This window comes from Melospiza georgiana, chromosome 3 (assembly GCF_028018845.1).
Source record: "Melospiza georgiana isolate bMelGeo1 chromosome 3, bMelGeo1.pri, whole genome shotgun sequence".
Taxonomy (NCBI): Eukaryota; Metazoa; Chordata; class Aves; order Passeriformes; family Passerellidae; genus Melospiza; species Melospiza georgiana.
The window spans coordinates 30,985,481-31,006,416 of record NC_080432.1 but is presented as its reverse complement, the minus strand read 5'-3'; the positions used below and the strand labels follow the sequence as shown (position 1 = coordinate 31,006,416).

Genomic DNA, 20,936 nt, shown 5'->3' with positions numbered 1-20,936 from the left:
ACTGAAACTCAGCTTTATTTTTTTTTTAAAGTATTCTACAATAACGGCTCAGAATACTACCACAATGTAAAGGGACAAGGCAGTGCTCTGGGCTATGACTGTAGATTACTCTCATATATATTTTTTTTTCTTTTTTTTTTTTTAAGCTTAAGAAAGGTTGAAGCAGAGCACTTCAACATTTCTTAAGCATGTATTTCATAATTTTAACATCTTTTAGATCTCTCATATTACAGCAGGATTTATCAAATGCAATGTAGTCACAGAAGTCTTGCATAAATACAAATATTGATACTTTACTTTGAATATTGTCTATGATATAAATTCTGCCTTACCTTTAAAAAAAATCTCCAGATCGTTATGTGACCTGGGAGTCTTTCCTTTTCTCTCTCTTTAAGAGTTTTTAAATATACATATATATATATATATATATATATATATTTATATATTTGCTATTGTACATCAAAGTATATATGAATCCCATAATTTCTGTCATATTTTCTGCAGACATGGTCTGAAGCAAAATCCCCAGAACTAAATCAAAAACTTCCTGGTTATCATAGGAAAGCCAAAGAGGATCTTTCCTCTTTTTTTGTGTGTGTTTCAGTACTGATATTTTTTAAACTTGAAAGGATTCTTCATAAACTAGAGGTCCATAGATCATTTAAAGTAGTCTTTATAAGCAAATTTACATATTTTGACATGCTTTTGTGAGGCAGTTAGTATCAAAATCCAATAGCATTTCTTACAGAGCCACATGACTTTCTGCGATGCAGATATACGTTTCACTTCTAAAAAGCCACAGTTATTTTTCTACATCTGCTCTCATCAAATCCCCAGGATTCACTCATAAAACTTCTGCTGTTCGGAATGCTGATGCTGTTATCACCACATACACCCAACCTGGTGACATCATTGCGTGGAAGATTGGTAAGTAGGAAAATACCCTCCCCAAATCCACAGAGTCTTTTCTATCTCTGAATCCTCATGATTCATGTCACCCAAAAGTACAATGTGATGAGGACACGACTCAGTGCAGGCTAATGGTCTTCTTCCATCAAAGGAATCTCTAGGAGAAACAAAGAAATAGCATTGACGGCTGATTGCAATTTCCCTTTTTGCTTTTTCAAAGTATAATTGTTACCAATTCTACAAAACCAGAAATGGACATTGTAAATATCTGAACAAATCATGGGATATTGCCAATTCTAGACCCACTTGGACTCTAACACCTCTATGAAAATTAGATAACTAGAACTACACAGATTTTCTCCAATAAGTTAGGACCACAAAAACCTAAATGCAAACATCCTTGCTACTACATTAATCACTGAAGCAGCATTCAGAGGTGGAAAGGACTTTAACTGGCAGCCCTGTAATTTCTTCCTCTCCTCCTGGGTCTCCTATTCCCCTTGCGGTACCACTAAAACTATCCAAACTCCTCTGAAGCAGAAGACTTCCTCCACCCAGATCTTCACCCACACTGCATTTAAGACACTGGGCTACAGCTCAATGACAATGGAGAGTGGGATATGAGCCTCTCCCTCAAAATGCCTCCAAGGAAAGCCATCCTGTTTCCTTAACATGCTGAGCAGCACCAACCAGAACTCCATGAAACTGTGTCAGTACATGCTCTCGTGTTTGATTTAAAGGTGGGCGATAATACATGGCAAGCTCCCTCCTGGCACATGGACCTGTGGCACGTTTTCCTTATGCTCTGATTTCCGTGTCCATAGCTTTAGGGTCATGTGCCTCAGATGGAAGGAGCATTTTGCTGGATGCATAGACGTGATGCATCTAATAAAGGCTGCTAATTTTGGCCCAGTATGAAAATATGATTTATTTCCTTTTTGAGGAGAAAATCCTGTTATTTGCTGTGAAAGCCGTGGTATGTGAGAGAGCTGTGAACGTAGGAGTTGAAGAGCAGATGAACAGATCAGCACAGGCAAGATGAGGGTTGGCTTTGCTGCTGTAAACAGGTGTTCGCTGACATCCCTGTTGATGACACAGGGGTCTGGACAGGAGCCTTCTGGCCTGGCATTCAAACCACATGCACCACAGCTAGCAAGGACATATCGCAGACATGAAATTCTATAACCATGGAGTTTTATGATTTTAAAAAAAGTTTCAAATTAGGGTGTAGACAAAACCATGGAGAAAGTAGGAGTGAGTCAGCTGGGTGAATTCCTAGAATTGTAGAATTCCTACAAAAAAATTATGTCCCCTGTCCATGGACTCACCTATTGCACCTATGCAAGACTCACCATCTGTGATATCGATCCGGGGACTTGTGGATACAGCATCCCCATCAGTGCTGTGGGATACGTCAGTTCGATCTGAGCTGGGAAGTGCTGCCGTTTGGCATGTCAGGGATGGGTACAAACTTTGGAGCAGTTCAGAGGAACCCAACCTACTGTCACAGGTCTCAAATTCACTGGGCTGCATGTCTGGAATCCTGGGACCGGGGTAAGCAGGGGGATTCTGATTTTCTGTCTGCAAAATATGCCCCTGGTCTGCAGCAGCTGAGTATCCGGGTGCCAGGGCATTCAAGCCACTGCTGACAGCTTCATCGTAGGAAGGCAGCATGACAGGAACACCATCCACCACCACAAAGTCGGGGTCGCCCATGAAGCCCTCCTGGTTGCCTCTACGTCAAACACAGAAAGGTTATCGCAGAGAGCAGGAGCATGTCAGCAGCACCTCGGAGCAACTGCTGAACTCCAGTAAGCACAGTACTTTCCAGTCACCCCAAATGAAGCTACAGGGTCATTAACATTCACAAAAATGTTTCCCAAACTATGCTTTGGTTGACAGGTGGAATCTGTTACAATCGGAAAAAATGAAACCAGTAATGGGAAGAACAGTTCCAAGAAGGGAAGGTAAACAGGTATGTGGAAGAGATAAGGAGCACCATTTGCTGTGCTGTGCACAGTAGGTGTCATGGATATAAGATCACAGATGTAGTTCACCAGGCAAAAGTGTCTGAACCCCTGGAAAAATGTATGCTAGAGCACAAAAGTGTTTACAGCACAAGTAAATGGGTGCTGAGATCACCACTTCTGGATGACAAGGGTTTGGTGGCAAGACTTGTGGCCTCCTTCAGGTCTTGCTTTCAAAGGATGGAGGCTTCTTTAACCAGTATTAAGCTGATTTCTTTTTTAAGCAAAGCAATTCTATTAATTGGGAAGGTCCATTAAACCCTAAAGTTTCTGCTTAGTAGCCTATTAAACACAGTATAGTCCAGGCAGGAGGTCCTAGGTACCTTTAACACATGAAAATATCTGAAAAGGAGAGGACTAAAAACCATTTTAGTAAGCAAGACAAGTCCAGGCTATAGGCTTTCCTCATGGAGAACACTATGTCAATCAATGACAAATGCTCCCATCTCCAGGGTATTTTATAGAAATAAAGGAAGATGCAGGAGATGTTTATGAATCATGATGAAAATAACACTAATGAAAGTAAAGCAAATCTTTAATATAAATTTGTCCATAGAGAAAAAATAAATTCTTTCTTAAAACTTAAATTACTAAGTAATGTCTACATAGTTTAAAAAATAATCCCCCCAGCACCTGAAAACGAGTACTTAAAAATATTGTCAGCTATTTTTACAGGCAGAGGCAGCAGCTCTCAATAGAAGAGTAGTAATTACTCCCAGAATGAATCTGGCAAACTTTGCTTTTTATCTTAGCTGCATGAAGGTTTTTGGGGATGCCCTTCCACACTAGTGGTTCACGGACTTCTTGGAGCAGAACAGAGTATCTGCAAGGCTCATGAGCTGCTCCATTTCTCCAGAAAGGAGTGCTGTGTGTGAAAACAGAATCAAGGCCCTCAACCTTCAAAATAAGAAAGAAACCGGTACAAACCGTGGAAGGAAATGTGTCTTAAATTTGGTCTGGAACATCCTGGCTAAAATAATCAGTAGCAGTACTAATAAAACACTTGTAGCAGTAAACGCCACTATTTTCCATGTAGTCAGGAGGGTCTCCTGTGTATTTGGCCATGTTTGTTCTGTAACAGAAAGACAATACAAGAGTTGTGCTTGTATATTCCCATTGTTATTTTTTATTCAACACTACTCAGAAGTGCACATTTTTTATATGTAACTTGTAAAAACACAAATAAACCCTTTGCCATGTACCAAAAGCAGTCTTAACATAAAAGCTGTCACAGAGACTGGATCTTGCTTTTTCCCCTTGACTGGTCATTTATACATGCAATCGTGACCTTAGCTTGCATACATATAAAATATTCAAATGTTAAAAAATACATTTGAAGAGGTAATGATCAAAATGGTTTAGAACCATTCAGAATTTTGAGAATGCATTATATTTACCCTTTTTGAAAATCTCGCAAAGGAGTTCGAAAATAGCAGCATCTTAACATCAGTGCTCATCACTTAACCATGAAACAGACAAAGTTCACCAGGCATTGCCAACCTACAAATTTGCTCTGAAATGAGGGGCTGTAAGAAGCCAGGGCTGTTAGGATAGGATAGTCCTTTACCTGTTTTGACACAGTACACTTGGTAGGAGGGGAACCACTCTCCGTACTGGCAAGTGATGTACTTGTAGTCATTGGCGAGGGTGTAACCAGGGTCACAGTAGAACTCCACCACTGTCCCGTGGTTGTAGCGTTCGCAAGGCCGTGGGTGGCAGATGTAGTCTCCGTGACTCACCACTGGAGGTAGTGGACAAACTTGGGCAAACAAACAAAGGGAAGAGGAGAAAGGCATTAATCCGAGTCTACCACTCGGCAGCTTCAGAGTGTCAAAATGCAGCAGATACACTTTGGGCTCCCTCTCAGCTCCCTGTGGTTCTGGGTATGTCTCAGTGGCACCAAGCCACTGCCCTGGCAGGCCAGGTGGCCATCCACACCAGTGGAGGGATGCACAGGCCAGGGGGTCACTGAAGTGGGATCTGGAAAGCTTCCTACCCGCTGTGGAAAGAGGAGGGTGAGAGGAAGACAAAAGGGGACACATTCCCATCAGGTGACTGCATGGGGATGGAGCAAGGCAGTCAAAATAAGGAGAATCATGCTCTTCACGAAGCATTTATAATTCAGCTGTAACATGCTATTTTTTGTTTCATTAACATAATTAAATGGTTATATGCATTAATTAAATTCCTTTTAAAAATAAGTTTGCAATCAGCAGTGCTGTAAGATATGCAAAGCACCTAGTGTTGCTTACGCATGTGCAGTCTGTATCACTGTAATTTCATTAAGTTGAGCTTAAAGTCTGCCAGTGGTATCTGTGTTTTGTTATTTCTGAACAGCCCAACTGATCTCAGTGGGACCACTGGTGGAGTGAGGTCTTAAATATAGCAGAGGCTGAGCCTGTGTTAATTAAGTAGACTGGTTTACTTAGGGTTAGGTAAATAAGAGGGAATTGCAATATAAACATGTGGGACTTTTCCTGTAGGCCCTGGAATCACAGCCCAGACAGATGAACTCCATGGAGAACTGAGGAAGTATTCTGGAAAACAGCAGTGGGGAAAGCAGTTCACAAGCAGTAATTTTACAAGAGAGAAAACTTTTCCATGGCATAAGTGTTGGTTGATTACTGCATTCTTAAGTGCTTCTAGCACTGGGCAAAAAATCCTGCAAAGTGTAATGATGTTTCAAATGACTGCATACTGATCCAAAAGGGCTTCAGTTACTGGATGACTACTTTTATTTCCCTTCAGAGGCAATTCCTGGCTGGCTCAGTGCCCCATCTACACACCCTTCCCTTCACTTCATGCCTCTCCCATGCAGGCAAGACCTGCTGCATTGATTTAAATAATGAAAATGACATCTCTTGAAAGAAGAATCTCCTCAGAAATTACAATTCAGCTGCTTCTCCCTGTGAAGCTTGTTACATGAATAATGCATTTCATAAAAAAATACAGAAGATATTAAATGAATCTTCAAGAGAGGCTGATTACAATGTGCAGCTATGTCTATTCTCCATCCTCTAGAGACACAGTTTTGTTTGCATTTTCACTGGCAAGGCTTAATGATAACTTGAAATCAGAGTAAGTAATTCACATGAAAATTCACATCCTCAATGCTCTGCACACTTTCTAAAGTCTCTGGGCCCACAAGAAAGATGAATACTTTACTGGGAAGTCAACTCAAGATTGAAAACAATTTTCTTAAGATTAAGGTGAGGTTGTCAGACTGAAATAGCAGGAAAGCACCTATTAATGATTCTTGTACGTAAAAAGAAAATGATCAGTGAAAGCCATGATCCTGGCCTACCATAAAGAAACCTGGTATATTTTTATTACCTATGCTTAGAGCATGAGAACAAAGGAAGAGAACAAATTAAACTCCTCTGCAACTGAATTTTGCCAAGCTTTGGCAGTGTACAAGAGATGTGTAGATGCCCACAACCCTTCTAGCAATGAGCAAGTAGGAAACACCTGACCACAAAGAGCAATACTCAGAAAAACTAATTTTCCCCTCCAGCAATGTAGCTGCTGCATCATCCCTAACCTCTTCATGTCATTGACAGCCAAAGCAGCCTGCTGAATAGAAAAATCCCTCAAAGCTGGCATCCCAGCAATGTGGGTCAGCTCAGGATTGACACATTTCCAGGCAGATTTAAAGCTATGCACTGTGGAAACAACCCAGATATGGAGCTGTCAGTCTGTTTACAAATAGAGGTCTATTTTATAATGCCCAAAACGAGGATCACTCTTTGTGTAGGACATGTCCCCAGTACTAAAAAGGGTGCCACGCCTTCCAGGGACACATCCATCTTTCAAGGGAAATGCTTGTGTATTGGTGCTGCCTGGAAACTCCTACAAACAATTTTTTATTGTCCTGTCAAGCATTAGTCATAAATTAGTTGAGGTTTACGGAATCATACCTGCCAACAGCTCCTGCATGAAACACTGGGAACCAACAGATGCAATGCAACAGGTTTGAAACTGAGGGCTTTTGGCTCAGCTGAAAAAAGTGCTTCATTCTTATGTCAGCTGGACGGCAGGAGTAATGGATTCTAACTCACCTGGAGTGTCACTCACCACCTCCGATGAACTTTATGTTCAACCAGTTTCAGGATCCCTTTAACACTTCCATGGGCAAACTGGCCCCCATGTACAGTCTGTAGCACTCAGGTTCAAAGCCTCTTTTCACAAATCAAGTCAAAGGTATGTTGTGGTAATCACATACCCTCTGAACAGAGAGAGACATAGCTCTCCCTGGCTACAGCACCCCAACCAATGTTTAATTCAAGCAGTCATTTACTCCATGAGAGCACAGCTGTGTATGCCCCAGTAGGTCTGACCTTTCCCATCGAGGATGGCCAGGTCCCCACCTGAAACTTTACTGGCTGCTTCTGGGGCCTAAGGAGGGATCCTGTTCCATATAATGCCTTCATACAAACACATGCTTAGGGATGTGAGATCTGAAAATCGTATTTTTTACAGGAACATAGATGATGAAGATTATGTTTGTTCCTTTTCCTGCTTCTTTATGAACACTGTGCTAATAAACTTGGTTTCTTGGTTCCCTCAGTGTCATCACCCTTCATACCTTCAGAATAAAACAAGTCATCAACTAAGAAGTTTTTCTTTCATATTCAGAAGGATTCCTGTCCAGTTCATCTGACAAACCTGTCCATTTCCACAGATATTACTAGCAAATGAATCACACCTGCACTGCAAAATACAGAGCCTGAGGAAATTAATTCTACATTTTGAATACTAAAAAAGGGATTTTACTATTCTATACTTAGATTTCAATTTACAGAAATATACAAAACAATGTATTTTAATTCTAAAATAGCAAACCAAAAATTTCCATTAAAATGTCCAGTATTCTAATTAAGATGGTAGAAAAAACTACTGGACTTAACCACTTATATCCAATCAAAAGCTAGAAGAAGAAATTTAGAGGCTTGTAAAAGTAAGGAAATAGCAAATCCAGTTGCTTTAAAATAAGCCCTGTCAAAACATCTCCTTCTAAGATCAGCTGCGTAATGAGACTTTTTAAAAATTACACTATTCAGGAATGTAAGCAGAACAGGAAGCATTACTGGTTTACATTTTCATTGATGGTGAACATCAACTTAACATCCTAATGAAGCATTCCTACAACAAATTCTGCTGGCTTTGTGAAGGGAGACTTCCAGGTGTACTGGAACAAACTTGGAGGCCATTGAATTTGTGTTTTGAAAGTGATGCCATGCTTTCAAAAACATTTCTGATTACTTGTTCCCACAGCAAAAAAAAAAAACCAACACCAAGAGTATAACAGAATAGAAAGTTTGGTGGAAACAACTGAGCACTCATATATAAAGTAAAACCTATTTAAGCCTGACTGAAGATGTAAAGTAATGAAGATGCAAGATGTTAACTTTGAACACTCAGGTTGCCAGAGAATTTATTTATTGAAAGCCTAGAGCAAGAATTATTAATAATATTGTATTCTCAGCCAATAGTATCTAAATTCTCAATCTTAACCTTTCTTGATTACTTAACCTTCACAATGCGACTTAGATGTTGTCTACTGAAAAGACAACAGGTAAGCAATTTCTTCTCAACCACTCAGCAAGTCAATGTTCAAGCAGCCAGGAACATAACCCAGGTGTCCTGGCTCCAGACTGCTGGCTGTACCCCTAGAAATTCACCCTGGGATAATTCTAAAGCAGCTTTGACAGTAAGGTAAGCCTTTCAATGTGCACACAGTGAGAAGAACTTCTCACCTTTTACAGAGTATGAAATGAGTTGAATAATCAAGTTTTTTAAAGAAAAGCTGCTTCTCTGGTCTAGCTTTGACAAATACCATCTTAATGAGAATTTCATGAAACAATATAAAACTAATTTCAAACATATTTTAATAATAATTTAATGTTAGCTGATTCCAAAATGGAAACAGATGGTATTTTACAAACACTTATCATACACACTTCCTTCCTGGAACTGCAAATTACACTGCAGGTATTGCAGTACCAGTCAGTTGAGCTCCTACAGGAGCATTATGCCAAATTCACACTCAACCTCAACAACTTGGCCCTTCCCAGAACTGTGCCCCATGAAACACTGATATCAATGCTGAAGTCTTTAGTTTCAAATGCATTTCACAACAAATACATGATGAAGCATACCCTAAGTGATGTTTCCTATAAATTATAATGTAAACAGAGAACGTTTCATTTAAACCACAAAAAATTAATGACAAGTTTGCAGCTAGAGATATAGGACTTCTTTTAGCAAATGGCCCGCAATTATATTTAAGGAAATATTTATATTCATTATTAACATGTGACTACTTGGAGCACTGTGGTCTCATTTACACCAGATAATTTTGTTCCAATTTTGTTTCTTCCTTCCCTCATGACTGGATGCTTTTATGATCAGCAATGGCCTTTTCAGGACTTTGAGAAGCAGATGCTGGGTACTACACAGACACTTCGCAGGAAGGACTTAACTCAAAAATAAATCAAGGCTTGGGTATTTGACAGGCATCCCAGAATAACCTGAGGACTACAAGAGGTCAAAGTGCTTAGAAGTATAATGGAGGTAGAGAGGAAAGAGAGAGCAGTCAGGAAGCTGGCTAAGAAAACCAGGCAGACAAAGGCTCCTGTTAGGAATGTCTGAAAAAGCCAGTGCTCACTGAAAACTGGATGTATCAGAAGGTTTTTGTGTTACTTTAATCCCTCTTTTTTGAACAGCTTTTTCTTCTCTGTTATAAGCGAGAATCCCTTGACTTTGTGTGGGGTTACCTACACCCGTCATCAGGGACTGATGGAGACAAGGAATGCTGGAATAGACAAGCTGTAATCCAGGGCTTAGCTGAAGACTGAGGAAATCAAGCTATACCACATAAGGAAGGAAAAAGAACAAGGTCCCATTCCCAATGGAGAGCTACAAGGAAAAAAAAAAGAGGGACAAGGAAAACCAGCAGATGATCTTAGCACTGTAATTTCACAAATCATCTTACAAGACCAGGAAGGCATGGAGGAGTGTTGGTTTCTGTTATGTTCAGTTCCCAAGTGCCTGCCCACACTGATTGGTGAAAGTGCTACCCTTTAAATACTGGGTTTTATCTCTGGAAATGAACAAGTGAGTAGACTTCCTGCTGCACAGAGTCCGTAGCTACAGTTCCCTCCATTTGTGGAAGATGTTCTGTGAGTGCATCATGTGGCCAAATTTAATGAACATGTCCATAAAGCGCAGAGATGTTTCATTTCAAGGTAGGCAATGTGTTATTTTCCCTTCCAAGCAGCCTTGTCAGTTAAAGATGAATATCATAAAGTAACCCTCAGGAAGAATTTTCGTCTGCTTTCCCCCACCTAATCCACAGTATATTTAAAGCACTATGGATAAAACACTACATGCATCTGGCAGTTAATATGGAACTCAAGGCAGAAATTATGGCTCCATGAACAAATTGGGATGTCTGGCTGATTCTGGAAATGCTAAGAAGTTTCTGAAAGGTGCAGAGGTGATAGAGCAGGTGTGCAACAATGATTTACTGTGGAAGTCCTGTGCAACAAGCAACACCAAAAACATGAAAGAAACAAATTACATGTTATTCTGTTGCTTTCTTGAAAAACTATGAACAGTGGAGAAAGGCCCAGCCCCAGAAATCAAAGATTTCTGCAATACAATAAAGGAGCAGTCACTTAGGAATATAATGCTATTTATGTTCTTTAATGTCTTCGACTTGGAGCCTGTTCTCTAAGCCCTCCATCTCTCACAACAAGAGCTGCAAAAAGCCCATTTTGTTATGTATCCATTCTGTCTTGGGTTTGGACTATTTTTCTTCATGTTTCACTTAGCAATATAGCTGCCGGAGTTACAAAATTGGATGACTATTTAGGAGAATACCTTCTGCTAGACTTCTCTGTCTAGCATTCCATGTCTCTGTGCTCCTTTTGAATTCAATTCTTTTCCACACCTCTTCTCTTCAGCTGGGTAAGCTGAAGAGTAACAGATGAAGTTCAGCATTTTCCAACAGCACAAAAATCCAGATACTCCAGGTTAAAGTGTTCATCTTCCACACTCATACATGAATGCATATAATTTCTGCACTCCTGGGTGATGAATGAATCAACTGATCAATGAATCAATCTAACAGCAAAAATTAATGTCTCACCCAGGCTGGTGGGAGCTCTGTGCTTACCAATATTGAGAGTAAAGCTAAGAATCATTAGAAGATCTGATGTGCAATAGGAGCTGCATGGTCTCTGGTGTGATCTTCTGTTTAAATGGAGCTACAAACCCTTCTTTCAGAATTTATTTGCCTTAACAAAGAGGAAAAAATTCACCACCAGAAATTTCAGTGCAGAAACAAGCAGAATTACTGAATGACTTTTTCTAAAGAAAAATATACCCTAACACCTTCATCACACTTGCTTTTCACAACAGGCACCCCCAGGGTAAGACACTGTCAGCCTATTTAGTCCTTTGGGTATCAGGCTAGAGGTGTTACTGACATAAAGGTGTTGCCCTAGTAAAGGTCCTTAGATATATGGTTGTCTGCCGCTATTTGAGCATTTACTGCTGGTTGTAGTTTCTGAGTCACACATTTTGCTGTAGGCAGTGAAATACCACTGTAGTCAGAGCTATTAAAAACCAGGTTATCAATGTGTCTGTCGTAAGTTAACATTAACTCAGTTAACCTGGATGACCTCTTCGGCAGTTGAGCGCAATTTAATTTATTCTTCCTCCTGCCTGCCAGATGAGTGGTTGCAAACCTAAAACAGAATCCTGGTATCTACCTCACTTAATTGCTCAATACCACAGTATTTCATAGCTTGCTTGTATTGCTGCCCTCTGCTCCCTCCACAGGACTTCTGTCTGTTGGAGATGTGCTGCATCAACATTATCATCCCTGAGGATACATGTCAGTCTGTCAAGTTGGAATTTATCTAAAGCCTTCTCAAAGTCAGCAGAGAAACACAGAGAGAAATCCATTTGTACCAATGTGTAACGTCTGAGGCTTAGGATTGCTTACTTCCCCTGTCTCCTGAACATAACTGATAACAGGCTGACTGCTATCCCTTTTTCTCGGACTGTTGCTCGATGTTCCTTCAAGAATTTAAAAGAGTTTTAAGTGCCTAGTTTATCAGATAGATAGCTCAGTGTCAATCACTGTTCATAGCATTAGGAATTGTTATGGAAGAATGTGGATCTGTGAAGCTTTCCTTCAAAGTGTCCTGCACATAGCTGGTAACAAAGTTTCAACTATTTGGTTTTTAACTACTACAAGGCTATGGCACTTCATCTCTAATACCACCCTCTTCTCTTATACCCTTTACTTTCTAGGTTCTAAGTCAGAACTATCAGCCCCTCTCTATGACTGTCTATCCCCAGGCTTATAAGAAGAAAAATTTTAAAGCTCTGTTCTGCATTCTTACCTGTCTTTCCAGAGTATTTTTTTCCTCTGCAGCGTATTTTATTGGTTTGGATTTTCATCTGGCTAACCCTTTTTTATTCTCCAGAAATCTCCTGGTGCCCAAGTAAGGGGGGGTTGGGTTCCCTTGCACTTCTGGCTTTGTCATAAAATTTTTAAATTCCTTCCTTCTCCTACATTTCTTCCACAGTTTCCATAATTTTCAGAATCCTGTCAGTACCTGTCCTTTATGGCTGCTTAGCTTTGTATCTTTTCATTTACCCTCACAATGAGGTGGTTTTATATTCCAAAATTGAGAAATACCTTCAGGTTTTTTCTGTGTTTTTACTCTCTTCTGTTTAATGAATCTCCCCTTTGAAGACTATTACTCATGTTTGTTGCATTTTAATTTCAAATCTACCTACAAATAATTGAAATTTTCTGTTTTACATTCTTTCAAATTTAACCTCCGCTAGAGAATCTGGTGGTCTCACAAAGAGAATGAAGTTTTGATATTGCAATATATTTGATTTCTTGCAAGACCAGCTTTTCTGTTCAGCTGGGATGATGCTGAAACAAGACATTCTAGGTAACAGGAACATGTCTATTGTTTGCGAATTGAATCAACCTGTTTTCCTTTTTACTCTTAAATACAAAGCTGGAAATTGCCAATGACACTATCCATACAACTGCTTAACTTTCTGGCACTGCAATCAAATTCTCCCAGCCCTGCCTCTCTTTATCTGTAAAGTACTTATAGCCCAGGTTTTGGTGTTTTTTGGTTTTGTTTTTTTTTTTTTTTTTGTTTGGGTTTTTTTGTTTTGTTTTGTTTTTTGGTTTTTTGTTTTTTTGTTGGTTTTTTTTCCCCTCAAAATACTGTGTAGTATCTTAATTCACTTAAAAGTACCATATCATAAAGATTTCCTGGTTTTAAATGTTTCATTTCTCAGAGTTCCATACAGGTATGTTTTCAAGTGTTTGTTCTCCTCTGATGTTTTTGAAAGCTGTTTGATTTATTTTACAATTAATATTTATACCCCATGTGGTATCCTTCACTCATTAATTCTGCACCCATATTTTGCAAACCAGATTTTACAGAAGGGAATCACCAACTTACACCAGTTTCTACAGATGGATAATTAACCCCAAACTAGTAATTAAAAAATCATATTAAAAAACCCAAAGCCCATTTTCCTTCAGTTTTCTTGGAAGTGTCTCTTGAGTTTCAGTATAGAAGAAGGTTTAAAAAGTTTCTGCGTAATTGTGGAATTCTACTAGAAAAAAAGAAAATTAAGAAAGTTAAAGAATAAGAAAGTTCAGTGTGATGATTCATTTGATCCTCTAAATGACTGCAAAATTTTCTAGAACTGCTAAAATAACACCGTTTCCTTCACTGACCTCATCTGATATTGCTCAACCATTTCAACTGAAGCCACCCAAATTATTCAGCTTGAGGCTGACACTCAAAAGTCAATCCAAATGTTTTAAATCTGGCAAAGGTACCAGCATTTAAGAAGAGGATCTCATACCAGTAAGCACTTGGCAATCTGAGCTAGAGGCATCCTTTTTTGCCAGAGCCATAACCACTGCCTTGGCCAGCTGCAAGCGGCTGTTTCTGAGCAGTGGCTGCTCAGCTCTGCACTGTTGGCTGCACTTCAGTGCCAGGTGACACAGTCTCTATGCTCTGCTCTGACTAGAGCAGCACTGAATACACTTATCAGAAACAAAAACTTCCTTCACTAACAGCAAAAATTAATGTCTCACCCAAGCTGGTGGGAGCTCTGTGCTTACCAATATTGAGAGTAAAGCTAAGAATCATTAGAAAGTCTGATGTGCAATAAGAGCTGCATGGTCTCTGGTGTGATCTTCTGTTTAAGTAGAGCTACAAACCCTTCTTTCAGAATTTATTTGCCTTAACAAAGAGGAAAAAAATTCACCAGATTGATGCATAGTATTTTTGTGACTACACACAAATTTAGGAAATCCCTTCTGTGGAGGTTTCAACAAGAACATACATCTAAATGAGGAAGCTGTAAGCAGCATTGTTTATAGGAAAATAAAAGTTCTCAAAAGGTTTGATGTAGCTTCCCAGCAGTCATCTGTTTTTAATCATTACCATATTAAAATACTGAGCAGGAAAGATCATTACAATACCTTTTAAACTGAACATGGAAAGAAAGAAATGGAATAAATTTGTTATTTGCAGATTTCCTCTGTGAAAAGTACTGCTTGGCCAGATTACACTGCACACATAAAAGGAACACTGAAAAATTAGCTTGACACAGGAATGCAAGGTGGAGAATAAAAAAATATGCAGGAAAGGAATTTTGTCCAGAGACAAAATTAAGAGTAGTGGATTGTAACAAGATTCCTGGAGACTGGCACTCCTTGCATAAATCTCTTGAACAAGCACTTTCAAACAAGGGCATCTCGAGTTGATTTACCCTGTCTGGATTCATTTTGGATCACTGCACACCTGCTGAAGCAGCCCTACAGCAGAGTTCACAAGGGGAGCTGTCAGGAGTGACCTTTCAGTGCTGCCGGAAGCTCTCTTCTCCCCCAAAGCTGAGTAGAACCAGCTCTTGCAAGTGTTGTGCTCCCGATTTGTTCTCCTGTGGTTCACTGAATGAATGCACTGATGGGATGCCTACATGAAACCACCATGGGAAGTTTTGGCATTTAAAGAGCGCAGGAAGAAAGTGATTCAAAGGGAGGCTGAATCGAAATCAGAACTCAGGAGGCTTTCCAAATGGCCTTAGCACACACCGATCCCCCCATCACAGATGATCGTAGTTGAGGGGGGATTATAATTTTTGACACAGGGCAGGAGTTCCTACCTCATGTTTTAAATTATCAAGAAAAAGAGCCTCTCTATGATTTCATCATACAAGCAAGAAACAATGAGCACATGAGTTTTCTTGGGTATTTTGATAGCAGCTGGGATGCTCACCTGTGTTAAGTAACAGTAAGACAGTTTTTCCTGCTTCACATACTTGAGTTTCATGCTCTTATCTTTCTAACTGAAGAACCGTAATTTTTCTCAGTTATCAGTTATATTGTTTGGATTAAGCCTAACAGGGCCCTTCTGATTTTTTAATGTGTTTTCCATGCTATAAACAACAACAAACAAACCTTCCAAAAACGGCTTACATACAGCTGATTGAGGATTAATCTTTCATGGTAAGCTAAATAAACAACAAAAAAAATCATCTTGTTTTGTCATTCCAAAATTGCAAAAGCATTTTTGAATTTTAGAACTTGAATTGTCAGCTAAAAATAAGGATAATTAAATTATTTTTGTGCAGTTTGTCACTTTGTTGATGCTTTTGGCAAATTTTTGCACTTCCAGAATACTTAGCATTTAGTTCAATGACGTAAGCATCACATATGAATTCCTATAATTGCTTTTAGCTAATTTCTACATATAGAGAGCTTCCTTACAGGCTTGAAATAGAACAAAATGTGGTTTTTTTAAGGGAATGAAATGCAGAGGATGTATTTGGACTCTCAAGACTTCCTAGGATGCTTCATTCACGATGTGAAGATGGAGGAGGGTAGTTTATGCAGTTTTGGCAATGCATGCAACAATCCATCAAGTATCACTGTTTTAGATGTCTGGGTTGCAAAGATAAATCCACTACAACACCCTCCATCCCAGCTCTAGTCACAGAGCCTTTTGGCTCGGTAGGATCCAGCTGCTTCACAATGAATGGTTTTTATGCTCCTCATCAATAAACTAGCTCAGTTGTTTTTCAGTTGTCAATCCTTCTTTAAGGTAGGGGAGACAGCGAATACCCAAGTGTGCAGCACCATGTGGCGATGAGTAATGACTGCAGCTGGCACAGCCCAAACCAAGGATTTCTGTGGCGTATATTTTAGCTGATCATGGAAATCTATCCATATGTGTAGGAGCTCTGACCATCTGTGTAGGACCTCTGACAGGAAGGTGAGTTATGTAACTTCCTCAGTGTTTTAATCAGAAAGGATGCAGAGAGTTTTCATTTTAAAGGCAAAGCAATCATTAGGAGCTTTCCCTCTTGCATTGGGACACTGTGAGAGCAAACACTACTTGGGAACACCACGAGTTGAGGGTGCAGTGAAGCACAGCAGGAACACATCAGAACCCACAAAGGCTCTGCACACCCAGTGGGAATATCACTGAGAATGGAACCGTGGCTACAGCCCTGAGTTAAAACCACAGAGAGCATGCAGGTCTCGCAAACCAGAAAGAGAAACAAACAGTAAGGCATTTACCTTCCACATCAAGGCACCTAGGTGGGCTATCTGACCAGATAAGGTTATACATGCACTCAAGGATCTCTGCCCCATCTAATTTATATCCAGGAAAGCACTGATAATACACCACTGTTCCTACGGGGAAGGAGGCCCCGAACTCAGAAATGTTAATGTAACTATGAGGAAGAACCAACGGCCTCAGGCAACCTGCAAATTAAGAAGAGGGAGGTTTCTTTTATTATCAAGTGCTTATCTCAGTCATCTTCACACATCTCAGTCACTGTATCTAAATTGAGGAGTGTGATTTTTCATCCTCTCCACTATGAATGGCATGTCTGCATGATCTCCCTCAGATAGATCTGCCTCATTATCCTGTTTCAAACCATTTTGTTGTTTAGCCCACACGCTTTGCTAGCGTGGGCTTCACTCCCAACAAATCCAGGAAAGGTTTTCCGAAACCGACAGTATTTTGTTTAACAAACATTTACCATTTCAGCAGATGGCAATCTCTTTTTGAGGTAGAATCTTTAATAAATAAAGATTTCCATTTATAAAAATGGTGAGTTTTATTCCTCCTCCTAAAAAATGACAGGTATGTAAACCCTCTTACATATTAAAACTGCTTCTGTAACAAAGTGTACGCAACTGTAGAAGATTTGCAGGCAGAATTCATGACTTTGAAATTCTAGTCATGAATTGAGAAAGTCTAAAGGGACATGACTTCCTAGGACCAGTCCAATGATAAATATTGAGCGAGGTCTTAGACTAGGTTATCAAAAATTTAAGGTATCTGTTATCATCATAAATTGTAAATGTAGTCAGAATCAGATACTATGTTCCAGTGCTACTTCTGGAATTACTCCTGAGGGATTTGTACCATGGCTGGTACTGAGCAGCGACAGTTAAATGGTCACCAACCAAAATTTGGGGCAACAAAGAGCAGTGAATTTAACAGATAGCATGTCTTTATAACATGTCATTCCTCATGACCCTAGAAATGACCCTCTGGGTAATGCTTGACACTGTTTGATTTTTTAATTTGCAATAATGTGGAGAAAAGATAACTAGTAATCATGGAATGACAAATAATATTTTAGAATTATGTGACTAATGGAAGCTGCATTATGGCTGTCTATAAATGGGTATCTTGTCACTACTAGGAATTTGTGAAGGATGTTCATAGGACTCTTGTAATTTTAAGCTAGAGGAGGAAACAAAAATCAGTCTGAGAACTGCTTGTAAGGTACTGGAATTTAAAACAAAAAGCCTAAGCAGCATTTCAAGCAGCCATTTCCTTGCAACAGTCTTTTGAGGGAGAGGAACAAAACCAAAAGAAAATAAAAGAAAAAGCTTGAAAGCTTTTTGCAGCATGCTGTACCACCAGAGCAACAATTTCAATAGCTGTTGAAGCAGCTGGTTATGTCCCTCTCAAATAAAGCTTCAAGCATCCTATCTGCTGGCTGCTACTTCTACCCTGATCAAGAATGCCCCCCATACACCACACTCATTCCTGCAAACTGAGCAGCACATCGAGCAGGACGACATAAGCAGCCCCCAGTGGGACAGAAAGAGCACAGACTGCCCAAGCAAGACCAAGCTTACCCTTCTCTGTACTGTATCAAGGAAAATTTGGTCCTGCTGGCTCAGAATTTTAATGCTCATTATGTTCCTGGTCATGCAGGACAGAGATTTATTTGAATTTGTATGACAGCCAAGCATTTGTGAAAATTCCTAGGTCTTCAAACACTGCTTGCAAAACTCCATTTTGACATTATTTTGCTAAGTAACATCATCCAGACCAGTAATTAATATTATTATCTCATGGCAAAAATAGAGGTTAGATTCTTATATACTCCACAATCCTTCCCCGCTGCTCTGGCAAGGAAAAAAGGCATCTTAGTGTCATAAGACTCCCCTGCCTTCTGTAATGAAAGGGCCATAGAAATGTAACTGACAGCCTACCTAGAGCAAGAAGACAAGTTATTTTGATCTTACCAGTGCCTGACATGTCAAAAAGAAAATTCTGGAATTCTGCGCAGTAACTTTATGACATTTGGCAAAATATGGCAGGGTCTTGAATCTGAATTGCCTGTTCTCTGCCTACCCGGTAATCACAGCAGATGGGTCTTGTGAAATTGATTTCTTAACTTTTATTAGCACTGCTTTTGTTTTGAAAAGCAGTTAATATTGACTATTAAGTAGGAGTAATTGATTGTGTTTCACAGTATAAACACAGCAACAGAAGTAACAAGCCAAGGGGTATTTGGGGTACTGCTACTAACTCAGTAAATCTTACCTGTCAAAAAGTTTGCCCCTGGATCTTTGGCAAATACAGCATCTGCAAATCAATCTGTTAAGCATTCATCTCCCCCTGCTGCAAAAATTTTAATCTACTTAAGTTAGATGTGAGGTGCACCCCCACAGAAAGGGGCTGTACACTTCATACTGCCACATGTGATGCTATCGCTGATAAGACACCCCAAAACTGGCGCCTGCTTTGCTACGGTTTTGCAAAATCTCCCCTAAAATGGATCTAAAATGGTGACCTAGCCTGGTAATATGTCTAAGTTTCTGCCCCAATGGAGGGCAGGATCTTGGGCGACAGTCTGATGTGCTACTGCTCCTGAGAAATGTCCCAGCTCACCTGCCTGCCTGCCCTGACTCTGCAAATTGGTGTGACAGTAAAATTAAGCGCCTACAGAGAAGTGTTAGCTCTATGAGAGGACAGATGGCTTTGAAGAAAGTTGGGACTAACCCATTCTGCTCCTCAGTTCAGTGGGCCAAGCTTGTTACCAAGACGTGACTTGCTTAAAACAGAATCAGTGGTACTCAGATATGCTTATTAGAAATAGGAAGGGAAAGGGAGCCCAGAGTTACTGAATAAAGCTGGCTTACCCCCAGCCATTTCTCACAGTCTAAGTTGAGCTGGGATTCCATGCTGTTGATATTTCTAGTTCTACGGCTAATGGCTTTTCTGGTCAAAATCATCCCTGTGCACACGCTGAATTTTCAGTCAATACATAAAGGTTTAATGGACTGTGAATCTAATCAACAGCTCTGCTGAAAACTCTTGACAGGAGAACAGGTACCAGTTTCTCTCCTCTACTCTTGCCTTCTACACAAGGTAAAGGAACATAAAGTGCAGTTAGAAGCTTAAATATTTACACAAATTAATTGGTGAAAAAATGCAAGACACCCATCAGAACTTCTGACTGATTATCTTGATTGTTTTTTACTTTTTGATGCAGTGTATCTGTGTCAGATTTGAGATTTGCAAACAAAAAAGCAGTATTTAAAGTAGTATTATAAGCATGGGAATGGTCAGGGAGCGACATCTTTCCTGCAGAGAGCAAAGGGGAAGAGAAATCAAAAAATCTTAGCAGCAGCACTACTCAAACACTGCACTGTGGAGCTTATCAGATCACTTAAATTCTTACAACTGTAGGAAAAAATATTGGCAAACTATGACAAGATGTATGAGCTATAAAATGGGACATGCTGGAGTACTAAACCTTGACATATGGGTAGATTATCCCATGTTCCATCATCTTGGCATATGGAAACCATGTTGTCTAAGTCAGGGTAACGGATCTGGAATCCTTCATGACAGCTGATTATTAACTTATCGCCAGTCCTGTATGTCTTGTTATGAACATCTGCATCTTCAACATGTGGAACAAGGCAATCTGTGACTTCATGAGAAAAAGAAATAGTAACTTAATTAAAAAACACAACTAGCTGTTTAGTAATCAGGCTCTTAAAAAGAAGTAAGCATTTAATATAAGTGCTCTGCTTAAACGGTTTGGAAAATACATGCATTTCAGTAAAAGTGACTTTTCCCTAGTAAACCATCATTTTACCAAGTCTATAGCACGGTAGGAGAAGCTGAGGTGCTACAATAATGGATCGTTCCCCCAGCCTTTTAAAAACTAACAAAATTAGGAGCTTTTAGGAAGGCTGTGGTTGACTTTGGTCCTCCTTTCATCATGTGTGCAATTACACTCCAAAGTCTGACTATCCCAAGGTTCCATGCAAAGGCAGACTCTAACAGCACTAAGGACAAGACAAAAGAAAAGATAAAATACAGATATGGCATGAGGAACACAGAAAAGCTGCAGTTTTAGCAGACAGATGAAAATCGGGTACATTTACAAGGGTTTATCCATCTTCATTCCAGAGTTCATTATGAGAACGCCTTCACTTTAATTTCCTTGATTATGTTTTAAACCAGATAGTTTTGTGTGGCTGCATTCATATGCCTTTAGAGGACATTTTTAGGGTCCTAAGCAGCATCGTGAGTGCTTGTAGAATACTCTCAAGAAGGGACTGCAAACCTGAAGTGATATACAGGGATGGGCCCTAGTGCCTGTCTG

General features: G+C 39.7%; 1 protein-coding gene across 4 annotated transcripts in view; it reads right to left on the bottom strand.

Moving 5' to 3' along the window:
- Window positions 1–870: 870 nt before the first annotated feature.
- Window positions 871–20,936, bottom strand: part of SUSD4 (sushi domain containing 4) — a 78,841-nt gene continuing 58,775 nt past the window's right edge. For 3 of the 4 annotated variants that reach the window (XM_058019758.1, XM_058019756.1, XM_058019755.1), the window contains exons 4-9: window positions 20,076–20,255; window positions 16,582–16,770; window positions 4,504–4,695; window positions 3,864–4,008; window positions 2,238–2,644; window positions 871–1,066 (exon numbers count right to left, since the gene is read on the bottom strand). In XM_058019758.1, coding sequence (XP_057875741.1) covers window positions 1,038–1,066; window positions 2,238–2,644; window positions 3,864–4,008; window positions 4,504–4,695; window positions 16,582–16,770; window positions 20,076–20,255 — 1,142 coding nt within the window. In that variant the 3' untranslated portion in view covers window positions 871–1,037. The remainder of the gene's footprint in view (window positions 1,067–2,237; window positions 2,645–3,863; window positions 4,009–4,503; window positions 4,696–16,581; window positions 16,771–20,075; window positions 20,256–20,936) is intronic. The other variant, XM_058019759.1, reaches the window with a different exon arrangement.